Genomic DNA, 12,084 nt, shown 5'->3' with positions numbered 1-12,084 from the left:
TTATTCCCCCTATTTGAATATATGTTGGAACCTGTTTTAATGCTTTAAGAAGTTGGTTTGGTAGCTCGGTTTTGCTCCTTATGTTGCTGCCCCTCTATTTAAATCATACGTTGAAAGAAATGTTGTCTTTTTTGAGCTTCTGAAAAAGGCTTATTTTAGGGGGTTTATTTTGGTTCCATGTTGCTTCCTCTGTTCGAAACACCTGCAAGATGGTGATGTTTGATTTTTGGAACTCTTCGGAGTCTTGTTTTGGGGCCATATGTTGCTCCCCTGGCTGTGAGCCCTCCTGTTGGTTCCTAGGTGTGGGTTTAGGGTTGTTGTTATCTCCTGGCGGATCCTGGCCACGAGCCTTCCTGCTGTGTTCTCTTGTTTGTGTTGGGTGTTAGCTGGTGGCTTTCCCCTTTGGGCTACTCCTACCCGTGAGCTTGTGGCTGTAGGTTTGGGTGTTAGCTGGTGGCTTCCCCCTTTGGTTGCTCTTACCCGAGAGCCCTTTTTGTGTCTGTTGGTTCCTTTGTGCACCTATTTGGTGGTCCCCTTTGCCATTCCTGGCCGTAAGTCGTTGCCTGTGGTTCCTTTGTGTTGGGAATTGATGGCTTCCCTCTGCTACTCCTACCCGTGAGCTTGTGGTTGTGATTCCCTTATAATGGGCTCAGTTTTGCCCTCTTAACTGCCCCTGGCCGTGAGCACTTATTGGGTTTCTGGTGTAGTGTTGGGTTTGTATGACATTGGAAGCTTTTGGTTCGAGGTGGAATAGAATGCTTTAATGTTGGTGAAATTGAATATTTCAATTCTTGTTATTTGGAAGAATTTGAATGCCCATTTTCGAGGAATAATTTGCTAAATATTTGGAGATGTTTTAAGGCCCAATTCTGCGGACTGAATTAATTGCAATAAAAAAAAGAGAAGAAAAAAAAAGGAGAATTTTTTTTTTTGATATTTGAGAAAGGTTTGGGGAATAGCTTAGAGGACTCTAAATCGTGTGTTTCGAGGTTGTTCCTGGCTAACATCGGAAAGTGTGCCCATCTCATTGCTCATTCGAGAAGTCTCATCAGGTGGATGTTTTAGGCTAACCTTCCTACCACTTCGGCTTTTCTTCCTTAAATTGATTATGAAGGAGGATTAGCTTTCTTTCCCTTTTTTTTTCATTTCTTGTGTTTTTGGTTTACTTTCTTTGCTTCTTGATTTGGGTTTTAGGCAGTTATGTCCGGCACATAAGCGCATGTATATAGATTTGGCTATATATGAAACCATCAAGCAATGTCATAACTTGGACGATCGTTATAGGGGGCCTTGATGAAAAAGGCATTCGGTGGTAGAGCGGGATAATATTTCATCCTACGACATCGGGACCCAATCCAGGGACGCGGTAAAATGTAGGATGACAATATTATTCACCAACACCGCACTAGCAGGACACCCTTGCCTTCTTGAGTTGTTGGTGGTCTCGGCCCGACGGTTCGATTGACTTGTGGACAAATTATATTTTTATAAGAAATGATAAGAACAGATACGCTATTTTCTAAAGTATTTTAACGACCAAAATTGACGCTATTTTCTTAAATGCATGAAGCTTGTATGCATGCTAAAATATAAATTTTAAATAACATAATTTGATAGTCCACTTGTCAATCGCCAGTAGTACCCTCCTAAGTTGGTATAGTAAAACACATTTCTAGTTGAATGTCGGGTTTTATACATACGGGTGACTGATAGTTGTCTTCGGAGTCTCTCGAGAATACATAATTCTAAACATAACCCGACCGGAATGCTTACGACTTTCTTTCTTTCTTTGGATTTTTTATGTGATTTCCTATGATTTTATCGAAATCGGATTTTTTGTGTGTTTACCTATGGCTTAGCACTTGTGATTTCTTTTTTTCAGATTTTCTTCGTGTTTTCGACAGTTTTCTTTCTCGAATTACTGTGGATCTTTTGGCGTTTTTTCTGGAGTCTTTTTCATGAATCGCCGATTCGTCAGGTGTACAGATTTGTTTTACATTTACAGCGTTTACTTTTGCTACTGCACACTTTACTACGTATACACATAATTCATGCATGTAATACTACTGTTTATTGTTTATTGTTTATTGTGTTTCATAGCATGTTTCATTTTATAACTCATGTTGTTTCTATAGACTAGCAGGGGACTTTTAGGTTAGAAGCCAGTAGAACACCTGATTTAGAAGGTACCCGTAGTGATCCACTGACCCAATAACTGTACATTTATACACACCACAATCCCAAACTTATAATCGATACGTTAAGGATCTTAGAGTAGTCTTTCCAGGAAGCGGAGTGTGGAAGCAAGCTAACGGAGGGCGACGATCGAGACCACGACGAGGTGTAGAATGTCTCTTTAGAGTTATGGTTCAATCGTAGGATAGTTGGGAAGTCACCGGGACTTTTCCCGGATCTGTGACATCCCTTACCTTTCACCCCGTTGACTCTTGAAACTAATTGTTCATATTTCGAGCATTGCCCCCTTTGATTTCCTCATATTTCATCCTTGGAAACCTAAACTTTACAATCTTGAAGGCAAAACCACGGATCTTAATCGAGAGTCTTCTTAAGTGATTTCGATTATTTAAGTTGTAATTAACTATAGAGGTTTGTCTCTATAAGGAACTCAAGAACCTAGCTTAAAATAAACCCTATTTAATCTCCCGTATTAAATAGGGGAACTTGTCGGCTTATAAAAAAGTTTCTCAGACCAAACAGATGTCACAAATCTTTTAGTTTATGTGGTTAAGCCTGCCAACAAGCTGTATGCTTATCCTTCGGGATAGTGTACTATTTGTGGCTTCACGCTCAACCTCTTAAACTATCAAATATATGAGATCCGCTTGGTCTCGCTTTTCAAAAATTAAAATATTATTTTTTAAAATTATAATCATACCTTATCACGAAGGATAAAACGGCCGACAGAGACATATGAGATGGTGTGGATGAGGGTGTGGTTAGCACAGGTTGGTGTACATATGGAGGGACGAGTACGAGGGTTTGTTGGAATATCCGGTTGAGATGGGGAGGATTGGGTGTTTTGAAGGGATTGGTATGGAAAAACATTTTCATCGAACACAACAGCATGAGATATGAAGAGTTTGCCTGAGGTGGGTATCCTTTATGATGAGAGGTGTAGCCAAGGAATACACATGGGTGAGACCGAAGAGCTAATTTATGTGATGTTTGTGGTTTGGATTGGGTGATTTTTAGATGGCGTTCTATTTATAAGATAGGATGCCACAAAAACCGTACCAACCCATAGTGTGAGAGGGAGGGAGGCATCATGGAGGGTTCTTGTAGTTTCAATGAGGTGTCCATGCTTTTGATTGGCCACCCGGTTTTGTTCTGAGTATGACGACACGGAATTGGTGAAGGATGTCTTTATGCATTCGAAAATTGCGAAGTTTATGGTTGGTATACTCCCCACCCTTATCGGATCGAAACATACAAATAAGAGTGTTAAATTTTGTGTGAAACATTGTAATAAAGTTGATACATATATCCAAAGTTTCAGCTTTACTTCGCATAGGAAATACCCAACAAAAGCGGGAAAATTTATCAACAAAAAGTAGGTAATATTTATAGCCTTGAGCAAATACTATTGGGGATGGACCCCATACATCAGAGTGAAGTAAACGTAAAGGAGCGTGTGTATGTAAAGAAGGAAATGACTTTTGTCACAAATGCAAGTATTACATATAGATGTAGGTATTGTTATATTTAAGGTAGGATGATTGAAAGATGTAAGTTGAATACCATCTGAATGTGGATTTCCAAGACGTCTGTATCAAAGACTAGACTTCATGGTAGTGGTCGCGAGGGCATGTGTAGGTGGCGGGAAGGGAGGGGTCGAATAGAGGCTGTTAGGATTGGCTCCTCGAAGTAGAGGTACCTTCTTCTCAGAGTCAAAGATGGTAAAGGCATTCAGATCAAAGAGAACAACAACATTATTATTAGAGATTAATTTGTGAACAAATAAGAGATTGTGAGAAAGGGATGAAACATGCCAAATTTGAGGTAAAATAAGCTTACGGTGGGGAGTAGGATGTACGGTGGGGAGTAGGATGTCATCTCCGACATTTGCAACGGGAACAGATTGTCCTGTACCCATGGTGACCTGTTCGGAACTTGTAGCAGGGGTTGCTAAGTGGAGATGATTGAAGATGGATGTAAACTGAGCGGTGACCCTAGAGTCTAGAACCATGAACAGGCAGTTGTTTGCAATGCTTGCTTGGTAGGTACATAGTCAAAGTTCGACCGATGCCAACATGAAGCCACAGAGTGACTGAATTTGTTGTAAATCTGGCATGTTACTGATGAACTTTGTGTGTTTCGGCCTCCTTTGGTACAGTTTGAGGTTGTACCTCGGCCTCAACCACGAAACAAAAACCACCAAAGGAACTCTTGTGGCCGCAAGTGCAAGGTGTGGTTGAGGATAGGGATGGGATCTCTGATTGTCACTTGCACTGTTGATCTCCTCACTGCATAGGAGGGAGTAGAAATCATCAAGATCAATGGGATGGAGTTGACTCCGGAATTGCCTTCTTGAAGCTTTGTATGTAGCCGGAAGTCCATTGAGCGTATATAGGATGATGTCCTCAGTATCTAGCTTTCCCCATGCAACAACAATGTTGTCTACAAAAGTTTTAGCAGTTGGTTGGTTGCAATATTTTAGTAATAGTATACCAGATCTCCTTGTTAGTAAAAAGGTGTAGCACATAAGTCTTGGTGTAGAGATGATTGAATAAAGTGTTACACTAAGATTTTGATCAATCAAAATCCATAAGGAATATTGCGAATTGCAAACCTGGGAATCAGTGATGGGATCGACAAATTGCGATGGACAAAGAAAGCTATCATTCAGGAACCCTAAGAGCCCATTTGCGGTGAACACCATGAAAACTTGAGCCTTCCACAGAGGACAATATTCAGCTGAGAGTAGGTTTTGAGTAAGAAGTTTTATGTTGCTCATAAAAAATTTGGAGGGTGGGATAGAGAATAAGGTATTCAACTCCATTATTGATAGATCGAGGTTTTCTGAGTTTTGTTCGAATGTTGTCAAAAAGTGCTCAAATTGAGGAATGGTAGACCAATCCTTGAATGTTGAAGGCCGATCAAGTAATCTTTGCTCCTTGAACAGAGCGATCGGGTAGATGCTGAGCGATGGAATCACAGCTTCTTGGACCGAGTGAAGCCCTAGATCGATGGAGAAGCTCGAATAAGCTTACGCTCAAGTCTTTGATACCATGAAGAAATTGGAGAGAATAATGAGAGCTTGAGAGGAGAAGCAAAGGCAAAGTGATGAAGAAGAGAACATGAAAATCGCATTACTCTATACAAGCTCATGGTACATTTTGGTTTAGCTTTTAGAGGGGATTAATTACTTTACATTCCCTTATAGTGTGTCTCATTGCTAGTATATCTTACCCTATTCCATTTTGTCTTATTACACACTACTAACATTTACCAGATTTACATGAAGACGCCAAGCGACTTCTCAGGTATATGATCTTACAGTTAACATATAATTCATGTATTTTTACAGCAAGAGATTATTAAACCTTGATGTATGTTTCATTATTTGAATTGTTCAAAAGTAGCAAATTCTTTAACGTTGTGCCTCTGTGTCAGTCGATAAAGAAGGGATTAGAGGATAAACCTGGGAAAAGAGATCACTTGTACTTATTGCAACTTAGTGTGATTACAAAACTCCTCCCTCGAGATATTTCTTTCTCATTCTAGTCTTTCTTGTATCCAATTGTGAACTTTTGTTAATAACATTTTGGTGTTACCCGCGAATAGACTTGAAGCCAACAAACATAAATGCTAATTGAAGCCTAGCTTAGTTTTCTAAAATTTCCATCGCAATACATTTTGCACAAGCGTTTGCCAAAATTCACTGTAAAAGAATTCCTACAAAAAAAGAGCTGGTGAAACACAACCCTCTATTCTTTTACGAAAGTCATCCTAAATTCCCAAAGAAAAATGGGGGTGTGTGTGTGTGTGGAGATAAATATATACTTCTCTCTAATAGATTTCCATGCAAAAATTCAGGTTAAAGTAAAAGTTCAATGACAGAAAACTCTTATCAGAAGGATCTTTTAGCTGATAGGCTTGGTTATAACAGATTTCTTGAAACAATATGACACAAAATAACAAAACCAATGATGCTCCATTAGGATATACATATTATGTACCTGGTCGATCAGGATGGGAGTAGAAAATTTATTGTACTTAGCAACCAAGCAAGTGGCATCATATACCTGCGGTCAAGCAAAAAGTTTATGAAGATTCCAAAATGAGAATCCATTAATATCTCCTCAAGGAATTATAAATATAAAACATCAAAATTTTGTCGAAGGATGAAGAATACTTTCCTCCCAATCTGACTTGTCGCCACCAAGATAGTTTAAGAAAGCCTTTTGACCCCAAGGGCAATTTATTGGATTCACAATAGGCGAAAAGGCAGAAGCTGACTGGAACATGCAAATAAAAGTTATATGCTCAAGCACGTCAAGAAATAGTAAAAGCAACAATAATATATACATGATCACTCAGACAAAAGCTAATCCCCTCTCTGTAGGCCTTCTTGATGTGTAAGAGATGAGAAACTTGAAGGAATTTTCCTTGATGAATAAAAACTTTCATTTAGCCAGGTTTTACCTAATATTTAGATAATAGTTTATTTAAATCATTAGTGCAAACTTACTAGTATATTATCAATTTTGCTCACGATACGGCACTCTTAATTAAAAAGGTTGCTGAGATTTAATTTTAACGTTAAATTAAGCATGTAGAAGTCAGCTTAACTGAGTGAAGAATGGTTGAGGTGATGAAGATGGAGCGAATCAGATGTCATCCTGGGACATCAACGGACCCAGAAAGCATTGAACTACAAAGTTTAAAGATTGTCTCTTCTCTAACATCTTCAGCAAATCAAGGTGAAAATGCATGTGAAACGAAACTTTGTTTTTGAGATTGACTCGTTTGCTTGTGGAGGGTTTGTTGCATCAGTTTCAATAAATGTTTCAAAGGCACAAAGCATGGTCTCTTATGATTTAGGGCGTGTTTGGGACAGTTTGTGTTTATCCAGATAAGCCGTTTATCTGGAAATGCGGACCGCAGAGTTCGACCCGCGTTCCGCATTTAGTGTAAAAAACTAACTGCATTTTCGGATAATCTGCTCAAATGCAGTTTACAAACAGTGAAACAGCATTTTCAAAATGCCGCCGTAGTGGATAAGCTGCCCCAAACGAAGCCTTAGACGAGACAGACATGATTGACAATAGTTTCGAGTCATGACATGACAATCAATTATTCACAAGTTCTAACTTGACTCAAGAAAGTATCCCTAAAACACAGTGAGTCTAATTGATTCGATTTGGTTCGATGTGAAATTGTTTCATAGTTCAAGGTGCATCAACACATTCCCGTCTTCTTTTTATTGGTAAGCATTGCAGACTGTTACGTTGGACCCTGGCCCAAGGGAAAATTTTGTACGCCTAAGGGCAATTTAGTCTTTTATTATTATTGTTGTTGAGTATAAATAGGCTTGTTATGTCTAGGATTAGGTTTATGCATGAGATTGAGTTGTAAATCTTAGGTTTAGGATTAGAGAGAGATTTCCAACCGTTTGAATTGTAGGAATTGAGAGAGATTGTCTATTTCTCGAATTGTAGGTGTTTATCTTTGTAGTCTTGTTTAGTTCTTTGGATTATTGAAGAAAATATTTGTGTTAGCCTTAATTTCTGTAGAAAAACGTGTCGATTTTGACGTCAGATCCATGTTATCTCCAAGTTATTCAAAACATTGTTAGGAAATTTGGTTTACTGCATGCTTCAAGATGCATATGCTTTTGAATGTGCAAGTATGGTAATTGAGACATCAAGTTGGATCTTGGTGTCCTTGCAAAATTCAAATCCCTTTTTTTCTTGAATTGTTGTTTATAGTGAGAGATCGCTTGGAAAATATAGCAAAAGTTCCACAACTCAGAACAAGATCACCCGGCAATCGAGTAAGAATTAGATTATATTTCCCCTTCAATTTGAAAGATTTGTCAAATAAAAAAATCCTACGAAGCATACTCTGACAAATGCCATTGTTAAGTGTATGTAATTTATGCCATAGGAAAGACTACATGATACACCCAGACAATTATCATGATAGCATGTGGAAGAAGTTATGCCATGTGTAAGTCTCAAATAATATATTACTTATTTTGTAAATAAACGCCTCATGCATAATTAATATCAAGATGGCTACGAGGGATGCCTTGACGAATGCTACAGACCTACAGTAAAGCATTATGTGATTTAAGCTATAAGAAAGGCTACAAAGCACACTCCAACAAATACTATAGTGGGGTGTGGCGACTTATGCCATCAAAGTTTCAAGTGATATTTTATTAATTACTTCACAAACATACTACTACCTAATATTTTTATAAATTCTCTCATGTTAAGAGGGCTACGAGATGTGCTCAACAGATTCCACAGTGGAGCACGACACGACTTAAGCCGTTGGAAAGGTTATGAGACGCACATCAACAAATGTCTTAACGGAGCACAATGCGATTTAACTTGTGGAGATTCGAGAGAAAGATGCAATATTTAAAAAGTCATACTTGACATTGGTCCACAAGTTATATTGTTTTAACGTCCGTCTCATACATAGATAGCATATGGTATGTGCATGAAAGAAATGCAATCGGTTCATGACTAGGTGAGATCCAAAAGCTAGAGCAAATAGAATATATAGGGCTTCAATGAATGGGAAAAATGGCAAGAATTGGGGCAACGTAGAAGCGTCCACTTTAGTCACGGGATCGCAAAAATCCTGCGATCCTACACATTCCATGATCGTAGGGAGCGAAATCGCAAAATTCCAACCCAATTTCCAATTTCATCCGAAATTTTCTTCTTTTTTTTAATTATTTCTTATTTTCTTATTTCATTAGATACTTGCTATCGTGTGACTATTTAAAGGCTTTTTTACCATTTTGGATAGAATTTTTGCTTTGTTTAGAGTAGAATGGAATTTGTGATTTCTATTTTTTGCTTCATAAATGTGGTATTCTCTTCCTTTTGCAAGTAAAGTGATGTATCTTGCTCGAGAATAAGTGGTGAACCTCCTCACCACCCAAACGTCAACTATTTTAAGTTCTCTTTGTTGTTTTCAATCGGGACAGTCGTCGAACGATACATATTGCATTCCAAACATCATCGACCTCGCATACATCATTCTTTTGCAAACGCACAACGGCGTACCCTCTAAATTCCCTTCATAAACACCTTCTAGAAGTCAGAGCTGTATCATCTTGTATCAGAGTCCGACAAGCCCATCTTGTTTAGGACTTTCTCTCTCTTTCCAAATCCAAAATTCCAAAAAAAAAAAACAAAAAAACAAAAAAAGTTTTCCACCATACCAAACAAAAAAAGTTTTCCACCATACCCAATCATTCCTACCGCGACTCCTAATCTCAACTTTAAAATCTTAAAAATTCAACATTCTACCTCCACCAAATTTTACCCCAAAACCTACCACCAAAACCCTAAACTTCGACCTGACTTTTATTTACAACCATACACTCGTTGAAACCCTGATTGAGAGAAAATGACACAATACCGTCTAGGAGAAATCTACAAAGAGGTGGACAGGAGCTTAATAAGGATATGCAACAAGAATTTCTTCAACTGCAAAAGAGACTAGCCACTTTTGAAAAGAGACAACCCAAAGAGGTCACCTTTAACCACAACAATGACTCATCAGATCGAGGAAATGAAATGAATCTCTTCCATTAAAAATTTTACATGGATTTGACATTTAATATCAAAAAATCAGGATGTTGGAGTAAAGATTGAGAAACAATGTTTTGACGGTTCATGGATCTTGACGAGTTTATCGAGTGGTTCCAAACAACTTTGAGTATAAGATTATTCCACCTGACACAAGAGTCATGTTAGTCGCCAGCCTGCTATTAAGTTAAAGAAGATTGTCGTGGGAAAAATGAAACATTTTTTCGACATGAAGAAGGGAAAAACAACTCATTATTTGGTTCACGATGAAATGAGAGATGTAGCACAAGTATCTACCAATCAATTACAAACAAGACATGATTCCGAGACTTCGTCACTTGTAGCAACAAGATCTCTCTCAAGAGGGTACACAACAGAGTTCGAAAAATTATGTTAAAGTGTAAGCTAGTAGAGCCCGAGGAGAAAACCAAAGCTCAATATATGAGTGAGACTGACATAATCTATTAGCAACATGGTACAATTGCAACCCTGTTGGATATTACAGGATAGCCAGGCCTTAAACCTGAAAGTGAAAAGATAACAAAACAATATCATGTTTACACCAACCTTTAAACAGAATTCAACTATCGGATCAAGCAAAAAAAGTACACCCAATAGCGTACCTAAATCGACCACACCATATAAGAAACATGTACAGAGTCAAGAAAATGTGCAGAGGCCAGAACTCGCGGATATATTCCAGCCAAGAAGTGCTTCAAGTATCATAATTTTGGGTACATTGAATATGATTGTCAAAATAGGATAACGATCTTATTCACATAGCAGAAAGCAATTGAAGAAATAAACATTGACCAAAGAGATGATAAGACATCAAAGAGAAATATTAGCTTGCAGTCGATGAAGAAGTGATGCTAATGATTCATGTTGAACCCATGAAAGAGACCCAGCAAGATTAACATTGGTTCCTAGAAAGTAGTGAAACCGACAAGAAGGTATCAAAACATGAGCAGACCCAGTTGCAAGAGTTCTCAGATATCTTGATTGAAAGTTTACCTCTTGGTTGGATACCACAGAGAGAAATTCAGGAGGTCATAGACCTCTTTCCAGTATTTTATTCTACCAAACCAACTCGCCTATGGGATGCAACAAGCCATATAAGAGAAATTTCAAAAATATTTTACACAGTTGAAGGTTAGAAGCTTGGTTTGTGAGAATACTAGCTCTGACTATGCCTAAGAATGATTTTTTTTTTATTCTATCAAGAAAAACTTTGAAAGAACATGTGTTTTGGAGTTATCTGAAATGGAAGAGAGTAAAAATTTTGGAGTAGGACTACCTCAAACACAGCAAGACGAATTTTTATTATGATGGCAATAAATTAATTCAACAAGTCAACAAAGAAGAAGATGAAGACTCTCCTAGCAATAGAAAATGAAGCGGGAGCATTATGTGATTCCCGATCTCATAAATCTCATGATCCTACGCAGAGAGCAAAACCGCACAATTTCAGCCCGATTTTTTATTTCAACCCAAATTTTCTTCATGTTTCTAATTTATCTCTTATTTTATTATTTCTAATTAGATATTCTTCTATTGTGAGACTATATATAGGTTTGTTTTCTGTTTTGGAGAGACTTTGCTTTTTTTTTGAGAATTATGGAGACAGTAATCTCCAATTTCCTTTTTTGTAAGTGTCGCATTATCTTTCTTTTGCAAGTGTTGTGCATGTGTCTTGCTCGAAAATAGACGAGGAACCTCCTCAGCGCCCTAGCATCCCCAATTCAAAGTTCTGTCTGTTGTTTTCATCTGAGATGCAGTCTGATGATTTTTATCCCCATCCATATGTCACACATGCATCATTCCTTAGCTAACCCACAACCACATCCTCTCTAAATCTCATTCTTAAACACATTCTAGGAGCCCTAGAACAATATCATGGGTATCATGAGAACTTAAAAAGAACGCATGTAAATGCAAGAGTTTGATTAGATCATATTGAGTGTTTAGTAGGGAGCCAAAAGATAAAAAATTATTTCATGTATGTTATGTAAGTATAACAATGTTCAATTGCTACCGTATTAAGCACATAGTTGTATACCAACCAAATGGAGTGCACAACTTTGTACTAAAAAAGATGAAAGCATGGTGAATAAATATCAATTTATTATGGTACTTATTGACCTCATTTTGAGGTAATTATCATTTCCTTATGATCATAGGATCTAGCTCTAGGGGGTTCCTATTGACTATCTTAGAAAATTAGTATTGGAATCCATCCCCTTAGAAATTTCAGCCACTTCCTATTTCTCTTATGAATGATGTCTCG

The 12,084-nt window shown here is 37.8% G+C and overlaps 1 protein-coding gene across 1 annotated transcript in view; it reads right to left on the bottom strand.

The window, feature by feature from the left end:
• Positions 1 to 4,249: 4,249 nt before the first annotated feature.
• The window catches only part of LOC110019130 (S-formylglutathione hydrolase), a 34,864-nt gene continuing 27,029 nt past the window's right edge, over positions 4,250 to 12,084 (bottom strand). The window contains exons 5-7 of the mRNA XM_020716713.1: positions 6,381 to 6,479; positions 6,201 to 6,266; positions 4,250 to 4,912 (exon numbers count right to left, since the gene is read on the bottom strand). Coding sequence (XP_020572372.1) covers positions 4,250 to 4,912; positions 6,201 to 6,266; positions 6,381 to 6,479 — 828 coding nt within the window. The remainder of the gene's footprint in view (positions 4,913 to 6,200; positions 6,267 to 6,380; positions 6,480 to 12,084) is intronic.

The sequence above is a fragment of the Phalaenopsis equestris genome, unplaced genomic scaffold (genome assembly GCF_001263595.1).
Source record: "Phalaenopsis equestris unplaced genomic scaffold, ASM126359v1 Scaffold000002, whole genome shotgun sequence".
In the NCBI taxonomy this organism is placed as follows: Eukaryota; Viridiplantae; Streptophyta; class Magnoliopsida; order Asparagales; family Orchidaceae; genus Phalaenopsis; species Phalaenopsis equestris.
The sequence above is the reverse complement of the archived record's forward strand: the minus strand, read 5'-3'. Positions and strand labels throughout refer to the sequence as shown.